The sequence below is a fragment of the Pavona decussata genome, unplaced genomic scaffold, assembly GCF_977016875.1.
Source record: "Pavona decussata unplaced genomic scaffold, jaPavDecu1.1 SCAFFOLD_43, whole genome shotgun sequence".
NCBI classification, from domain to species: Eukaryota; Metazoa; Cnidaria; class Anthozoa; order Scleractinia; family Agariciidae; genus Pavona; species Pavona decussata.
In genome coordinates, this window is record NW_028145465.1 from 211,195 (window position 1) to 229,047 (window position 17,853).

The 17,853-nt window shown below is 38.3% G+C and overlaps 2 protein-coding genes across 4 annotated transcripts in view; both read left to right on the forward strand.

Moving 5' to 3' along the window:
• LOC146482798 (uncharacterized) overlaps positions 1–13,180 on the forward strand; it is a 123,737-nt gene extending 110,557 nt beyond the window's left edge. The window contains exons 21-31 of the mRNA XM_085106703.1: positions 412–483; positions 1,504–1,575; positions 2,176–2,247; positions 2,907–2,978; positions 3,849–3,920; positions 6,376–6,447; positions 6,841–6,912; positions 8,496–8,567; positions 10,241–10,312; positions 11,411–12,413; positions 13,040–13,180. Of these exons, the coding sequence (XP_084962829.1) occupies positions 412–483; positions 1,504–1,575; positions 2,176–2,247; positions 2,907–2,978; positions 3,849–3,920; positions 6,376–6,447; positions 6,841–6,912; positions 8,496–8,567; positions 10,241–10,312; positions 11,411–12,413; positions 13,040–13,180 (1,792 nt within the window). The remainder of the gene's footprint in view (positions 1–411; positions 484–1,503; positions 1,576–2,175; positions 2,248–2,906; positions 2,979–3,848; positions 3,921–6,375; positions 6,448–6,840; positions 6,913–8,495; positions 8,568–10,240; positions 10,313–11,410; positions 12,414–13,039) is intronic.
• Positions 13,181–13,318: 138 nt separating this feature from the next.
• Positions 13,319–17,529, forward strand: LOC146482803 (uncharacterized). Of its 3 annotated transcripts, XM_085106705.1 has the most exons (6): positions 13,319–13,393; positions 13,633–13,695; positions 14,246–14,278; positions 14,607–14,645; positions 15,155–16,663; positions 17,219–17,529. In XM_085106705.1, exons 1-6 carry the CDS (start codon positions 13,321–13,323, stop codon positions 17,329–17,331), a joined length of 1,830 nt encoding a protein of 609 aa, XP_084962831.1. In that variant the 5' UTR covers positions 13,319–13,320; the 3' UTR covers positions 17,332–17,529. The 3 variants fall into 3 exon arrangements, with proteins under 3 accessions (XP_084962831.1, XP_084962833.1, XP_084962832.1); XM_085106707.1 differs by lacking the exon at positions 14,607–14,645; XM_085106706.1 differs by lacking the exon at positions 14,246–14,278.
• The last annotated feature ends 324 nt before the right edge of the window (positions 17,530–17,853 follow it).

Below are 17,853 nucleotides of genomic sequence, written 5' to 3' on the forward strand. Positions count from 1 at the left end.
GTCCAAACTTCAGAGGGTCCGCCTGATAATTTTTCTTTGAATTGGTTTCTTTTAAAAAAAGAGTGTTGTGTATCATGATTAAGTGTAAGCTAAAACCTCAAACAAACATCTTCTGAGGGTAATTCATAGATTCATTAAGAAGAGAAAACTTTACCTTTACTTGTGCCAACACCTGGCGAAAATATTCAATGATAAACAATTACTAGCAAGCTAAGAAAATCAACAACAACAGCTGTTGTGATAGCTGCCCCTGTTGGCACTTTTGTTAATTTAAAGAAATCAAACTTTGCTCTAGATGAAGATTAGATTGATCCTTTACAGTAGGTTCACAGCAAACTGGAAATGGCCTATACCACGATCATTGAAAGCCTCCCTATTTTTTATCGCGAGTTTTTTCTTTTATGTTTGTAGGTATATGCAGTACAACAAATTGCAAAACCTACCACCAAAAATCTTCAGCCACAACAAAAAGCTAATCCGGTTGTAAGTAGCATTTTATTCTTTTCCTTATAAACGATACACTTTCAATTCTTATGACACTTTTGATACTTAAGAAGACCAACGGATAATGACCAAATTCAAGCCGCAGGGTAACCCTTTATCAGCCTCATTAGTTTCTTTGTTTTTTGTTTGTTCCTTTGTATGTTAGTTTGTTTGTTTGTTTTTTCACATGAAGTAAATCAAATAAACGCTTATTTCATGTGAAATAAACTAATCAATAATTTATAATTATTAAGCCTGCGTTCTGGGCAGAGTTCAGTCAAAGCCCGATTACGTTAATCCTGGGGTAACGTGAACTTTGATGTGAGTTTCATTGCTAACCAATGAAGAATCTTCAAAAGGATTTCTGTTCCTCAGTTTTGTCTAAGACTCTTCTTTACCGCTAGCTTAAAACTTAACTTTTAAAAACACTCTTAATGAGCGAGAAGAAAACCTTGCTTAATTTTGAATCGGGGATTAGCGTTCCTCGGCTTTCGAACAACGGGGACCAGAACTCCTCATGCGCACTAAAGTCCAGGTGAAGAGCTTCCGAGGATATATATATAACGGAGAATTAAGTAGCTGAAGAAGTATTACTTCAGTAGTTTGTCGACCATAACTTTGGAAGAGATACTGATATCAGGAAACAACTGAAAACAATAGCTAAGGGGGTTGTTGAGCCATTACAGCTTCAATTACATTGTTAAAAAAATCTTAAAATTGATGAAGTTGTTTGAGCTTATCAAATATCTCCTTTTAATGGACGCCCACTATCTGCTAAAGCTCCCAGACATAAATTATAATGTCTAGTCTCCCTGGGTTTTTAACACATCCTTTACACGTTATTACAATGTGGTTGTACATATTATTATTTTCCTGCTTTCATATAAACAATATATAGAGACAAATCTCGCGACAAACAAGAATAAACATAAATTTGAACATTATAATTTCGATAATAATCAAGTATAATTCGCGGAATATAATAGTCTCTAATACTCGATATGTTCGTTACTTGTGCAGGCGACTGAACAGCAACAACCTGACGCTGTTAAACAAAAGTCTGTTTCGTGGATTGACAGATTTAGACGAACTGTGAGTAAAGTAATCTAATTTCAAGTTGGTATAACCACTTGTTAGTTTCAGAAAAAGTCCTTAAGTTTCATGGCGTCTTCGTGTTTTAAAAGTTATTTCATTAACTTTTAATAACTTTAAACCTTAAATGGCTGCCGCAGGCACAGTCCGTACCCCTCCCCTCCCCTCCCTGTCTAGATAGGAGTAATAACATGCTCGGTTGTCTGTGTAAGAAACTAAGTTATGTCATGTTTCAACACTTAGATGATGTCGAGCCCCCTGAATACTATCGTTTAATGGCTTAACTGTTAACAATGAATCTGCCAATAGTTGTCAATCTCAATTTACATATTAACCTTTTGGTCAGGGTATTTTCATTAATGATTAAGCGCAACCTCGTACTCACCCATGGCTATAATGATGCTAAAGAAGTTTAATTGTTTTAATTATGTTTTCCTGCTTTCAACATTTGTAATCTTGTTTTAACGCTTCAGCTAGTTGTAATAAGTTTCTTGCCTTGGATTTATTTTCCTTTCTCCTATACAACCTAGTGCTGTTTGAGCAATGTCAATATCAGATAGGCTGAACTGATTTTGTTCGCTTCATTTTTGTCTTATGAAGGTGGTTACACGATAACAATATCGAGAAGTTACCTGCTGAACTGTTTGCAGATCTCAAAAATTTGGACGAACTGTGAGTATCAAGAGATCAAATCTTCTTACAATTGTTTAGTCATGTGCTACTACTCATCTCCAATAGTTTTAGTCTCCTAAAATAATTAATGAATAGCGCTTAAAACACAGCAAACAAAATAGTATTGCTGTAACATGCATAATATCCAGGAAATGAGTTTACATGATTATCCCAGTCAAGAAATCTATCCGCGTAATATTCAACTTAATGTGTTTTCAGGCTAAGAGGACAGGAAATGTGGATTTAGGGGGTTAGACATGTAACTTTAATATTGAATAAAAATTTATAATGCTAATAAGTGCAGTTGTTCACGTCAGTTACTTATAATTTTGCCGCGAGATGGTGCACCAGGTGAGTCCTAGCTAGATCTTGTAGTTGAAGAATTCAAATGCATATATCAACGTTCATAAAATTCATGACATTTTACACTCATTCTGAATGATCAAAATTGTACCGACTAGAATGAAAAGAAGCAAATTATCTGATCTAGGGGCCAAGTAAGACTTTGGTGCTGCATGATTGGGAGAGAAACGCGTAACTTTTATATCAGCTGAGTGGCTGAAGTAAGTCTATAAACTCAGTCGATGTTAATCTTACTGTTATGAAAAGCTGTGTGTTTTGCTAGATTCCTGATTGTATTTTTTTTTCTGGATCAACAGGGATTTGTCTCGCAATAATATTAAGAGATTACCACGCAGGATTTTTGGGAACCTTGTCAACCTGACGCAGCTGTAAGTGAGAACAATCAGTATGGTGGAATTCGACAAAAATGCTCCATTACTTTTTTTGTTGATAGTTTCCATTCGCTTCTAAAGACGTTAATACTTGCCCTTGGTCTTGTTTTTGGGGAGTATTAACCACTAACATCAAGGTTCTGGTTTTTCAAAGAGCGTATAACTTTATCCAGTGACTAAGTTGCTCTATAGCGGACAAAATGTATCCCAACTAACACATTACGATCATTGTGTTTTGGGGGAGGGTATTGAGGGGATTCCTTCCCCCTCCTCATAACCTTGTAACTATAAAAGCTACGACAATCAGGCCTGGAGGATAGACAGTACGTCGAAGGATGTTTCCTTTGAGGTCTGCAACGAGAAGTGATGACGTCATATGACGCGGTAAACACACCATTATTACCCAATGGCGGCCATATCGGATCCACCATTTTTGATTTCTGGATTTCGCAAGACTTCAGAAACGCGCCGAAATTGAAAAAAAAAAAAAAAATTGAAAGCAATAAGGAAAGATAACATCAGCTCAAACACAAAAGTAACATCGAGGTATTTCCATTTTTCTGAAAAAAAAAAATATCTGTTAACATTTGGCTGCAATGGTAACATCAAACCCAATGAACTCTAACCGATCACACCTTAACTTTTCGAGATAAATACCTGGAAAGGTCCAAAAGTTTTTTTAAGGAGTTTGTGCGCATATTGAAAAAGCTGTCCAGGTTTAAAGTCCCTGGGGGCATAATTTATCCCTTACCCGTGTAGATTAAGGGTCAAGTTAATTAAAGCACCACATGTTTAATTCGAGTACTTTTAGCTAAGTTGTGGCTAGTTGTATTATTTGTACAGCTAAAATGTAAGTATGTTTTGCAGGTGGATGGCTCACAACAAACTTAATAATCTCTCCCATGACGTCTTCAGGAACTTGACCAAGATAAAGATACTGTAAGTGAGGTTTGGCTCATAGAAAAATTAGATCGCTAAATTGGAAAACTGCATCAGACAGGAACTGTGATAGAAACCAACAAATGCAACCCAATTTAAGCTGTATTGATTATTTTTTTTTTTCTTGTTCTGTTTTGAGTTTCGAAGCCTTATGGGAGCAGATGAGGACAGGCGAGAGGGAAGGCGTAGGGGTGGGGGGATAAAAAAGCACCGCCCACGTATTTTAATAACGACAAAGTTATGACAATTGGTCCTGTAAGGTATATCGTTCCCTTTGTGGTTCGTGTAATGGGACGTATCCATGTTTTAAGAATCTCAGTAACTGTTAAAATTGATTCAAAAGTATAGAAAAATACATAAAAACATTACAAATGCTGACATGATATAGAATTGTAATAATATATTGAAACTAAACCTTTCCGACGTTTCGATGATGTTATCATCATTATCAACGCAAGTGGCTGTTTCTTCGTGGTTGAATATAAACAAGCGAAAACAATATAATAGACATTTAGTTTCTTTGTGATTATGTACATAACTTAGCACGGATGGAGTCAGCTTGCATGTTCAAAGCTGGTTTAAGGTTTTGAATGATTAACATTTCGTGAGTTGAAGCCGGTGACACACTAGGCGATTTTATACGCCGATCGGCGTATAAAATCGTCGATATCTGGCATGTCAGATATCGGTGATTAATTTCGGCGGCATTCGCCTAGTGTGCTCGTTCCCGCTATTTTCTGCGCTCATCGCTGCGAATCGCCAGTAAAGTCAACTAATCAGTATGGCCTATTTTATTACATGACTTTTCGAAAAGTCGGGTAGCAGCGGTAAGATGGAGCCTGGGAACAATGTTTAAGTGCCACATCGCCGCGATCGGCGACAAAAAAATCGCCAAGTGTGTCCGCATCAATCGGTGGTGAAAATCGCTTGCGATTTTCGCTGACGATCATATTCGTCGCGATCGGCGAATAAAATCGCCTGGCTTGTCGCCGGCTTAAGCCATGGACCCATCTTGTTGACCGGCAGACGGCACAAAGAAACAAGTGATGTCATTCGGCAACAAAATTGGCTTTGCGCCTTCATCCAGCTGTGTTTACAAGCCGGAAAATCGGAGATGTGTTAAAATCCAGGGAACTGAAACCAAGTATCATCAACCAACAATGCGATATAAATGTGGTTTATGCGATATGGACTTTGTCGGGTACACCAACCGACACTTACATCAACGTGTTGCCGAACTCAGTTCACTGAATTCCTCAATTTATTGGCAAGCACATGTACGATTTGCGTTATACTAAAATAAAAATTAACTAACAACTTTTCTGTGCTGAAAAAAAAAAAAAATGCCGCAACAAATTTGACTGCTTGATTCACGTAATGTTGATCATTCAAGATCTTAAACGAGCTTTCAACGTACAAGCTGACTCCATCCGCGCCAAGTTATTTACATAATCACAAAGAACACTAAGGGTCAGTTATTAAAAGACAGTTTAGACGGTGTTTAACAAAATCACGTTCTAAACCATTTTCAATTTTACCAACGGTCATATCTAAACATTGTCTACTGCTAATAGTAACAGGAACGCTTGCATCCCAGCATAGAAAACTATTTATCTATTTAAAATAAACCACTTATCAACAGATTTGGAGGCCCACTGATTGTCTTAAGCCGCGATCACGGTAGACTCTGTTTAAATAACTGACCCTAAAAGTGTCTGTTATATTGTTTTCACTAATTTATAATCAACCACGAAGAAACGGCTACTTTACATCGATAACGATGATAGCATCATCGAAACGTCGGGCAGCTTTAGTGTACTCAAGTTTTACAGTAAATCTTTAACTATACGATATACAATATATGACGATAAAACTAGAAAATTAAAAGTTCGATAAAATCTTTCCACAAAATGGCATTCAAATTGTTGCCAAATCAATCTTAGCCAGAAAACTAACAAGGTTTTTCGGCTTTTCGTTTGATATATCAAAGGTGTACTAGTACTTCTTTTGCCTCCTTCACCAACCCTCGAGATGAAAAGAAGTGAGACGAAGGAGAAATAAATATAATTTCTTAAAAGCAAGCATTCACTAACATCTTATCGCATAGTTTATTGTCGTTATAACATCATTTTAAACATAAGGAGGATACAATTTTGCAGCGTTATGAATCTCAATGAGATTTGCCAATTTTGGGGTAGAAAATATTCGGAAATAATTTTTTAAAAGAGGATTTGCCTAAATAAATTTTAAGCTAGCGATTTTCACTAAAATTTATTGTTTAAGGTTTTAATAACACCAATTCGAACTAGAACTAACTGTATGTAAATAATATATGCACTGCTTTATTTTCCCGTTACAAAGGTTTTGTTACTTGTAACAACATGTAACCTTGGCTATTGCTTATCATAATCATTTCATCTGTTATATTTTGTTGTTTGCTACAAAAATATATTAGGAAATTGGCGGAAAACAACATATCGAAGCTTCATCCTGGTCAGTTTAGGGACTTGGTGGATTTATATGATTTGTAAGTAATGCCATTTATTGCCAGACTGGACTAATAAAGACTAAAAGAAAAAAAAAAAGAAAAAAAAGAAATAAATAAATAAAAGTACAATACAAATGTAAATCATCTAACAACAGTTTTACAGTGAAACATTAAACGACTTCTAAACCCAATTTCTCCTAGTTGCGTAAATGACAAAGTTCCTTTAGTGTAAACCTCAATTGAAGAGCCGGCCACTGAACACCGGCTATATGTGTGTAAAATGGAAACTTGTTATTGGTGTTCGTATACGCCTCTGAACGAAATGGAGAGTGGTGGTTCAGAATTATTTAAAGTGTTTACATGGTAACCAAATTGAGGCGCGTGTCGAGTTTCTTGGTTTTGATACCTTTTCAACTTGTTTTGTTTTTGAAGGTATCTGTCGAATAATCATATTAAAGTACTACCCAAGCGGATTTTCAAGGGGCTGAGGAGTCTTTTGTACCTGTGAGTAGACAATGGTTAGCCCTTCACTGGATAAAATATCTTAGACTAGCACAGAGTTACAAAAAGCTAAGTAACTTATATATAGGTCAGAAGATATACGTATATACATACATATATCATATTATCCACTCCCCTCGTGTGATTTTCAGAGACAATTTACAACACAGTGTGGAGGACTTTGCCAGAATGGTTGCGGTGCAGTTTACAATTAATGAAGTGATGGGTTATGAATGCCCACGAAGTGAGCTAACCAGTTGGATTCTCACTATACTACCTACCTGTTTAATATTTTATTGCTAATGGTCCCAGATTTCTAGGGGTTGTAACAACCTGGAGAAAACATAGGGACTCGTGTACAAATCTAGGTTGCTGCTAGTCGAGCCATTCAGGGACTTAACTTTTCACGTTCTTATTACGATTCATCAGTGGAAAGTCTAGAACAACGATTTAGACGACCTCAACAAATCATTTTGACACAAATGAATGAATTGTTACGAATGCCCGGCTGCCCAGGATCAGATTTCCTTTAGATTAGCTTGTGAAAAATCGGCGTACGGGACGTCGCGTCATATCAAAAGGGCGGATCGTTAATTCCTGTCATTATGACCAATCTTCCCAAAGAAATTAAATTCGTGAACGAATTGCCCGGGCGAGGAACAACAGCAACGTTTGGAAAATCGACGGATTACTCGACTTCATAAAAGTACAAGAATCATAAAATCTGGAAGTAGGGATGGCGTACTGGTGAGAGCACTCGCCTCCCACCAATGTGGCCGGGTTGAATTGTCTGACTCGGCGCCATTTGTGGGAATACGTTTCTTTTGTTCGTTCGTCTTCTGTGACCCGCGTTCGATTCCCGGACTCGGCGGCGCCTTATATTACGAAAAAATTCCGTCACCACAGTTGCCAAGCAGCTGACCAGTCAATGGCGTCGAGAATGCCTAATCAGAAAGAAAGGAAGAGCAATCTGAAACTACAGCCATAAGATTCGAAAGGCTAGCTATTTCTGTTGGAGACCCCGTCATATTAATAAACGATTCAACAACAACGATGTTTTAGCTGATTTTGTCATTTAAATGTTGTAGACAGACTTGCCCCTTCTTTGGCTTGTAACATTATAGTGACATTTGACAATATTAAATTGATGTGATGTGATGGATGCTTTTATGGAGTTATTATTTCACAATCATAATGTTTAGAGAAGCGGACACCCACGGGACCATCATTTGGTGTCCTTAATAGCGAGAGTTCCCAATGGCGGGGTACGATGAAATTGTGGACCCAAAGTCGGCCACAACTGATTGAATTTCCCAAACCTGATCACTCCACGACACCTCCAAGGCTGTCAAAGGCATTACCTTGGCTTGCAGAATTGCTCTGGTATGAGCTTCTGCCCTCCCTGATGCCTCAGTAAACTCATGCGTATGATTAGCCAAAGAAGTCTCTCGCTATTACGGACACCAAATGATGCTCCTGTGGGTGTCCGCTTCTCTAAACATAATGATTGTGAAATAACGACTTCATAAAAGTATCGATCGCATCAACTCAATAGAATATTTACAACACATATCTGTTTTTTGTAGTGACATCCACGATAATGATATCCTGAACGTCTCCTTAGAAACCTTCCAAGACGTCAAAAAATTGCGATTTTTGTAAGTATAACTTTGGGTATTACTGTGTCTCTTTGGTTTTCATTGGAACAAATTTATATTCCATTTACATTTTTGCTCGCTATGTGTGAGTTGTGTGGAAAAAATAAAAACGTGGACAAAACATCTAAGCTTGGAATTAATTCCTAAAGTTTTAAACGAATGATTTCTTTATAGGTCGCAATCACTGCTGGAACAACCTAAGTATAACACTTATGTTAGAAGGGCGATTTACACGGTACTACTTTGTCGCATACGACAGACTTACGACAGGCCTATGACACGAATTTTTTCTTGTAAATCATACCTTCAACTCGCTTACGACTGTCGTGTACGTCACAAAAAAATGTCGTAGGATTTGAAAAAAAAGTCTTAAAATTCTATGAGGCGAGCAGCGCGCTCTGGAAATCGCATGCGACAGTCGTATAAGCAAAAGTTGTATCGTCTAAATCGGCCTTAAATAGTGTTTTCTCTCACGTTACAGCAATTAAAAAATATCCTAGAAGACAAGATTTGTTATTCAACGTGATTACCTTGTGCCATTCAAAGAAATAAAAACATAATTACCACGATGGATGGGTGAATGGATTAATTGGTTAATTGTTTAATGATAGGCTGAATGAATCGTTTCTTGATTGATTGATTGATTGATTGATTGATTGATTGATTGATTGACTGGCTACTGATTAAATGATTGATGGATTGATTAATTAATTGATTGATTGATTAATTGATTGATGGATTGATTTTGTTGTTGTTGTTGTTTGTTCACGTCCCTGCACCGAGGGTTTTTCTCTGGGTACTCCGGTTTTCCTCCCTCCATAAAAACTGAACCAACATTTCCAAATTCCAATTAGACCTGGAAACAGTGGAGCGAAGAGCCACAATGTGGATTCCACTGAAATTCCCATTATTATTGTTATCATTAGTGATTAAGTTTGTAGTGGCCTGTAGTCAGGCTTTCCGGGAATAGCCTGTCGTTACAGTACGGTGTTTGTTGACTAGGCATTTGAATGAAATTTTCTTCTTAAAAAATGTACTGTCTCTCGTTTGAATAGAAAAATATCTAACCGCCTACAGCTCTACGTTCACTTAAGCTCCATTCTGCTATGCGCAGAGCTGTAAATGTTAAGTATCGTTTGTGCAAAAATATGTCAACCTAGCCGACGTTCAACCCAGCTTAATTTATTTCATTCATAATCCAAGTGGCACGACGTCACTTGACGTGAGAATTACATCACCCATCAAAATCCACCGTATTGGCTCGATTTTTACACAACCCCAGAAAACCGCTTAACCTGACTCCAAAATAATCAAGACCAATTATCAAATGCTACCATGGAATAAAGATGCGAAGTAACGACGCTACACGTTTTCCCATGAAAAGACATGGTGTATCATATTCTTTCGTGTAAATCTTAGGTAAGGTCACAGAGGTTGCTGCTGTTGCTTCAAATATTAGGAAAGTTGCGATCTTTCAAAGTTAGCCCATCCCCCACCTGGCTGAACAGTGTTATTTTGAGACCTAATTCGCCAAAGATTTATCCTGACAGCGGGAAGTTGTGTGAATATGTGTGAATATCTTAACATTTTTCCAAAGTTACACTAACCGGGCCTTAAATTACGCGTGCAACTCAGCGCCTAAATAAGTTACATATTTATGTGTTGAATTTCAGATTTATGCATTATAACCTGATGGCTGAACTCCCTGTGGGTTTTTTCGCTGGAATGAACAACATCACACAAATGTAATATTCTTTGATAAAATAATTGTTATAAACCTACGCAAATCAGCGGACTAATATAAGCGCAGTTCTTTTTGACTAGTCCTGAGTTTCCAATAAAGAATACCAAAAAAAAATTATTGTGAAAACCGGTCTATGCACCTTCAGAGTTAATGCCTACTGTACAGCAAAAGGGACTGGAGTCTCAATATACCATAACAGCTTCATGAAAAGACGATGGAAACTCCACCAATGATCACATTTTTAACTGCTGTCAATGATCGTAGGAAACCTATTGAAAACTAGGAAATTTAGCTCTGCCCAGATACGAAATCCTGTTGTTAGCTGTAATTAGCAGGTTTTGATTCATTTCCAGGTGTTTGGCTTAGGAAAAACTAGGAATGACTGTTTTAACAAAAATGTAAACTCCTGTTGGGTTTTAAAGGACATAGTTTGCACGTCATTTAAAAGGCGTATGAAGTCTGGGCATGAAATATGAACGATAAAGCATTTAGTCTCTTTTATGGTGGGTTCCATCCTTTGACTTGCTGCACGCGTGCTCGAAACCAGTAAGTTACAAGGTGATCATTGGCGTCCCACTCGTTTATGGCCTTATGAGCTTGGGCAACAACGGGAAACATTTAAACGTTACGGAATTAGCTTGTTCACATATTTGCCACGCTATGCTCAAATTTGGTATAAATATCCTGCCATACTGTACCTCTACACAAAAAGGCTCTTGATTTAAAATCTACAAATTATTACACCCTAGTTTTGATACATATTTCAACAAAAATAATTAAAAGCCTTCAAAAACTTAATGTCCCTTTTGTGATTTTTTTTCTTATAGCAACAACAATTTATGGCTAAAAGGAATGAACGCTCATGGCAGAGAATAATACTGAAATCTTAAAACGCTAACAGGGTCATGTTATGTCATATGCCCACATTTGTCGCAATTTATCTAGCAAAAATCAAACCTAACGCATTGCCAGTACTCAAATACAAAGTTTTATCAAACGCTTTACAGACTAATTCAACCAATTGCGCAGTCACATAAATTGACCCTTGAAGTTACTTATTTAAATTGTTAATTTTTTGGCCTTTATGATTATCTTGCAGAATGCTTGATACCAACCTTATGTGCTGCCATGCGGAATTCAAGGAAGACGCCGGCTGTGCTTTTGTCATCAATGACAATTTCGCAAACTGTGACAGTATGTTTCGGAACGTAAACCCAAAAAGGTGCATCTGGGTGGTTGGAATTTTGTCGATTCTTGGGGCTGTGTTTGTGATTACCTGGCGAGTGTTCTTTAAAGAAAAGAATGTCGTGCAAACGATTCTGTTGATGCACGTTGCGGTTGCGGATGGACTGATGGGAGTGTACCTTATTACTGTCGGGGTAATGGATGCTGTCTGGTCTGGTGAATATTATCTGCATGACTTTGAGTGGCGAACCGGTTTCCGGTGCCAGATGGTAGGGGGAATGTCGGCGATGTCCAGCCAGGTATCCATCATGACACTGGCGCTCCTCGCGATTGAGCGAGTGAAGAAGATCGTGTTCCCTTATCAATTCAAGGGACTCACTCGAAAGAAGGCCCATAAGTTTTGCCTTGCCATCTGGGTGATCGGTTTCCTTTTTGCCTACCTGCCAACCTTCGGCATCCGCTATTTCCATGACCATGACAAAAGCATATTCTACTATGGTAAATCAGTCGTGTGTATCCCCCTCCAGCTTGACCCTGACTTTATTTCGGGATGGGAGTATTCAGTTGCCGTATTTGTGGGTTTGAATGTGGCTCTGGTTATCGTTATTATTGTGGCGTACTCCATGATTTTGTACAAGACCTGCATGTCGAGATGGCGGCTCACCCGTCAAGGTACGAGAAGGGAACGAAAAGCCAGGGCAAGAGATGCCAAGAGAGAAACGTCCCTCGCCAAACGCGTGTTTTGGATTATTTTAACCGACCTTGTATCCTGGATCCCGATTGTGGTGATTGGTTTGAATTCGGTGTTAAACGAAGCCTTTGAGCCACCTGACGATATCGCCGTGTGGATTGCTGTCTTTGTCCTACCGATTAACTCAGCAATGAATCCAGTGCTCTACACCTTTGCAACCCCACAGGTATGTAGTAACCTTTTGTGGCCTTCATTAGACAATCTACAAAGAAAAAATTCAGATAATCCAAAAATAGACTCTTCATTTATCACACATTAACTGCATCTAGCTAACATTGGGGGAACATTGACTCTCTTTAATAGCAAAATCTGCTGTAGTGTTGATTAACTAAACCTACTGTAGGTTTGTACAACTTCAGTAGGGCACGAGAAACCATACTTACTGCTGTTGTTTTTGCACACCCTTTACGCCCAGGAATAACAGATCCCGGCATCTTTTATATCCTCATTTATCGCAAAATCCTCTCAATACCACAAAATTGACAAAAACGTACAGCCAAGCAATAAAAAAGAGCAATTTAAAAAAGTAATATTAGCGATAAGGTGATCAAATTCATTAAGAAAGACATAAATTAAAACACAGAAAATAATGTTTTGCTATGCTAGCATCAAATAAAATTTGAAGACGGGTCGCAGTGTAGGATAGTTGAAAGTTCTTGCAGGCCAATTCCGTTCCGTCCCTTAGTGTGACCATGATTGTTTGCTTTACCATATTGATAGCTTGTGTTAAATTGCATCAATCAAAATAATTACTTAAAACTTTAAAAATTAACTAAATGGCTTATTTGTCAGGTGCGAGGGATCTTAAAACAGAAAATGCTAAAGCTCTGGTGCTATTTGCGTGGAATTCCTCTCTGTGGTCGGGGCGATGAAGGTAAGTACAACTTAACTCTGCTTATAAACTCAATCATGCAAAATAAAACTTTCATGTGAACTTGTCTATCGATATTACTGTGTAAACGCCTCACAGGGAACCAGCTTTGGGTTTTTTTGCAGCAGTGCCTCAAAAAATAAAGCTGTTGAAGCTAAATTAAGTTTTTACTACCATTAATCATACTTTTATGTGTCTTGTAATGGAACAAGGAGGTGAAGAGGAACATGATGAATCGGAAGACGAGGACACTGACGACTATGAGAGCGACCAGGGTAAATTTATCTGCCATTACAATACAATTCGCTACTTTATTTTCGTTTATTTTATCCTTTTCAGTCCGAGTGTGTACTATGCGCTTTGCACTAATAGTGTGCCACCCTTTTAAACACTAGTCTCCGTTCTTTTCCTGATTATAGATTTGTCTTCATTTTGTAAGATCCTTCTGTACTTATGCCTAATAAATTATTATAAATCTGTTGTAATTCTTTCTGGCTTTCCTTTAATTTGCCAGAAGACGAGCAAGACCATGAAATGCTGGAGATGCAAGTTCTCGGTCAAGCAGCTGCTGACCAAGGTGATTTGAGTCGTAATCTAGTGCTGTGTACTATTACAGAATACCGAGAGAATAACAATTAATAATGAAAATTTGAAGAAAGATATATTCGTGCAATAAATGGATCTTCAAAATGTAAAAGCTAGCTTGTAATCAGAAAAAGATATTCTTTGAGAATGATGTATTCTTCAGTGAATAGCGGAGGCATACTCGGAAAAAGGAAATTCGAGTGCTCCTTCCAGGAGTCAAACCTAACACCTTCCAATTACTAGTTCGGATGCTCAACCACTGAGATAAAGTGGACTCGTAGGAGCTAAGGCCATAAATTAGGTTCATGGGACAAACATTCTCCCTACTGCTAGGATCTGAATGTCAATGTGTAGCATAGGTTCAATTTTGTCACTCATGTTGATGGCTTATCTCAGGTTTTTTCTCTTTTGTCCATTTTTTCTCATAAGACAATAAATAGTTTTGCACCATATTCGTCCCTGAAACGTCAAATGAGTATTAGGATTATCTGAATATCCTTTTAAACTATTTAATATGACTTCTTCCCTCTTATTGCTTTCAGATTCAGAAGAAGGGGATGCATCATCGGACACAGGTACGCTTGTATTACGCCCTGAAGCTTCTCCTTAATGAATAAGTTAGTTCTCGACAGAGCTTCTCACAACTCCTCCATCTTAAGATAGGATGACCTTTTTTAATACCATAATCAATTTCAGCTCTTAGAGAACATATTATCAGTCAATGAAAATCAAAATCAATAGGAACATAAAGAAAAGCTTCTGTATTGATAAATACCCACTATAAAGCTGCCCATTAAATGACGCCATCCTCCTCAGGAGACCTGTATTACAAAAATGACTCTATTTAATCTTTACTAAGAAGTACAACAACCTTGACCATTATTATTTTTCTTATTAATGCAGATTATGAACGGGAAGAGCCAGTGATCGTCGTCACACGAGGTAAAGCACTTCATTTATTCACAGCCCTTAAAGAGAAAACAGATGATAATTTAGAGGTCCTCAGTTGCAAATATTCTGTGCGGTTTTTGCTATACCGTCAATAACAAGATAATGCAAGCATCGCCATAGAACTTAACAAAGAATTCGCTGAAAGTCACAACCGAACGGTATAAATCAAAATTATAATTGTTATAAGCTTACGGGCTGGCACAGAGTCATTGTATTAGAAAACATAACTATAGCTAAAGGAAACAGCTATTTGTTTCGCTTTCCCGGGCATTAATGTATAAAAGCACCTGGGAAAACGCCTCTAGGACTGTGCTTTGATATTCATTAGTTTGGAATATGATTAGATCGTAAATTAAAAACCCAAATTAAAACGAAGCTACCTGGTTCCTTTATTGAGTTGTATTTTCCCACTCATTTCAACATTTTAATGTTTTACATTTGTTGTTTTGAATACTTTGAAACATATTACTTCATTTACGTGTGCTATTGTATTAACGCAGAACCTGGTACCGAGATGATAGACCAAGGAGGAAAAGATGACGAAGGCAAAGACCCAAAACAAAAACCAGGAACAAAAGATGAAGCAGAGCCAGAAACTGGTGAAGATCATAGCAAAGCTGGACCTGACGCTAAAGTGAACCAAGAGATAGAGGCTGGAATAACAGGAGGAAAAGGCGATGCTCATCAGGAGGCAAATGACACGGAAGATGGTGAAGCTGGACAAGAAGCGGCTAAAGCTGAAGGAGGAGAAGCTGTTACAATGGAGGCTGAGGTTCAGGTGGAAGGAGCAGAGTTTCAAGTAGCAGCGAGGGATAAAGCTGAAGAGGTAGCAGCAACAGGTGAAGATAAAGCACCAGGAGCTGAAGAAAAAACAGCTGAGGCTGAAGGTGAGGCAGACAAGGCTGTTGGCAAGGCACTGGGCGCTGAAGATGCAGTAATGAAAACAGAGGTGAAAATAGAAGAAGCTGATGAAGACAGAGAAAAGAAAGCGAGAGATGAAACAGCTGAAACTGGAGACGAAGAATTGGAAACTGAGGTTGAAACAGAAAAGTCTGAAGTTAAGACAGCAGAAGCTGAATGTGAAGCTGTAGGAACCAAGGTCAGAATGATTGAGGCTACAGATGACTCCACGGATGCAGAGGATGAAGCTGTGCACGTCCAGGAAGAGGCAGAGACTGGAAATGGATCACTGGGGTGTGACGGTAAAGTTGGCAAAGATGAAAATAAAGCTGAGAACATCAGTGGTGAAGCAGTGGCAGCCAAAGGTGAAACAGTGAAAGCAGAAGATAAGGCAGCTGAGGATGAGGATGAGGCAGTGAAAGGTGAGGATGAAACAGAGGTGGCTAATGCTGAAGAAGCTGGAGCTGAGGGTGGAGAATCGGAATCTAAGAAAGAAGTAGCGGAGGATGAAAAAGCAGAGAATGCTGAGGCAGTAGTAAAGGAAGATGAATCAGTGGAGACTGAAGATGAAGAAATGAAAGCCCAGGATGATGAAGAAGAGATAAAGGGAGAAACAGAGCAAGTTGAAGGCGAGGCAACGGAGGTTGAAAGTGAAGTAAGAAAAGCCCTGGATGAAACAAAAGAGATAAAGGAAGATGCAGAAGAAGCTAAACCTGAGATATCAGAATCTGAGGGTGAAGCCTCAGAAGATCTAGGTGAAGTGTTGGAAGCTCAAGGAGAAAAGGGAGTTGATTTTGAAGCAAAGGCGGCTGAGAATGAACAAGTCGAGATTGAACATCAAAAAGCGAAAGCCCAGGATGAAGGATCAAAGATAAATGGAAAAGCAGTGGAAGCCAACGATGAGGTATCGGAATCGGAGGTTGGAGCTCCAGAAGCTCAAGGTGAAGTGGCAGATGGGGCTGATCGAAAGGGGTTTCCTTTTGAGCAATCGAAGGCTGAGGATGGATCATTAGAAGCAGTGACAGCCAAAAGTGAAGCAGTAGAAGCTAAAGATGAAACATCTGAAGCTGAAAGTCAAGTACCTGACACAGCAGATGCTGGAGGCATAGGTAAGATTTTAAAATAAAAGCGAAAGTTGGTGGTTTCCAGTTCTTTACTTAAAGAGGTAATATTGTTTGAAGTCATTTCCCTTTCGATGCCGAGTCCTATTTCCTTAATTAATGAATTCATCCACAGTTTTGTGTCGATGCACATTAAAAAAAAAGAGAATAAAATATAAAGCTACTGTTACATACATAATGTGAGTTATCTATTTCGGCAATATTTTTGGAAAGAAAGATGCATTTTCATTACAGTTTAAAACAATTTATGATCAACCTACCTCAAATAATTTCCCATGGTATCATTGAATTCAACTATAATTGCTCTACCAGCGCAAATAGTCTCGTTTCGTGGCGATGACTCCCATTTTCAAAACTTGTAAACGTTCTAAGTAAGTGCTGGCAAACTCCGCCTAGTCCCGGGTTAGCTCTAGACGCCTCACACTACTGGAAAAGGCAGGCATTGTTTGGTTCGGATCGGCTTGTTTTTAGCGTTTTGATCCCAGTGACTATCAAGATCAAAGAATAAATTCACTTACTCGCCAATTTTTGTTGTTATTTCAGATCCAGGGCAAAAGAAAAAAGAGAAGTTTGGAAATGGTGAAGAGCAACTGTCACAAGATAAGGGATCGTCAACTCCCGATGAAGACACAACTGTCTTTGACACAAGGTTGTAAACTACTCCAACTGAACACTCGACGATCACTCTCGCAACGTTTACTTTGGATCGTCACACCCTTATTTTATCCGTAGTATGATGTAGCTGGATGATAAGACAAACGTATATCTACCTGTGTAACTTATCATTGCAGAGATGGATGCTGTTAATCTTGTATTATGTGAACTGCTATGTATTAACGTAAAATGTCAAATATTGGTAAGCACTGGTAGATAGCAAGAAGGGTTCTTGTGTTATAAATGGCATACGTCATGATGGAAAGCCACAAATTCACTCCGGAAATCAGCCACAAATGAAAGAGCAGCCAATCTGTCATGTGTTAATATATTCTGGTTCATCTGGTAGTTATTGTCAGCAACTTGCCACAAGTCTTTAGTAGTTCTTAATATCTTAGTTTGGCAGATTTTGCCTATTTCCCTCCTCAATTTTAGTTACTCGTAATCCCAAGCAATCATCAGAAATTCTTGTGAGTTGAGGATAATGTTATTGGGAGGTAAACGTCGTTGTCGATACTTTCACA

What these genes read in the sequence shown, in the direction of transcription:
- LOC146482803 (XM_085106705.1), top strand. Translation starts at nt 13,321, where the DNA reads ATGGAACAAGGAGGTGAAGAGGAACATGATGAATCGGAAGACGAGGAC. An exon ending in GGATGCATCATCGGACACAG is followed by an intron (nt 14,279 to 14,606) that starts GTACGCTTGTAT and finishes TTATTAATGCAG; the next exon opens with ATTATGAACGGGAAGAGCCA. An exon ending in AGTGATCGTCGTCACACGAG is followed by an intron (nt 14,646 to 15,154) that starts GTAAAGCACTTC and finishes GTATTAACGCAG; the next exon opens with AACCTGGTACCGAGATGATA.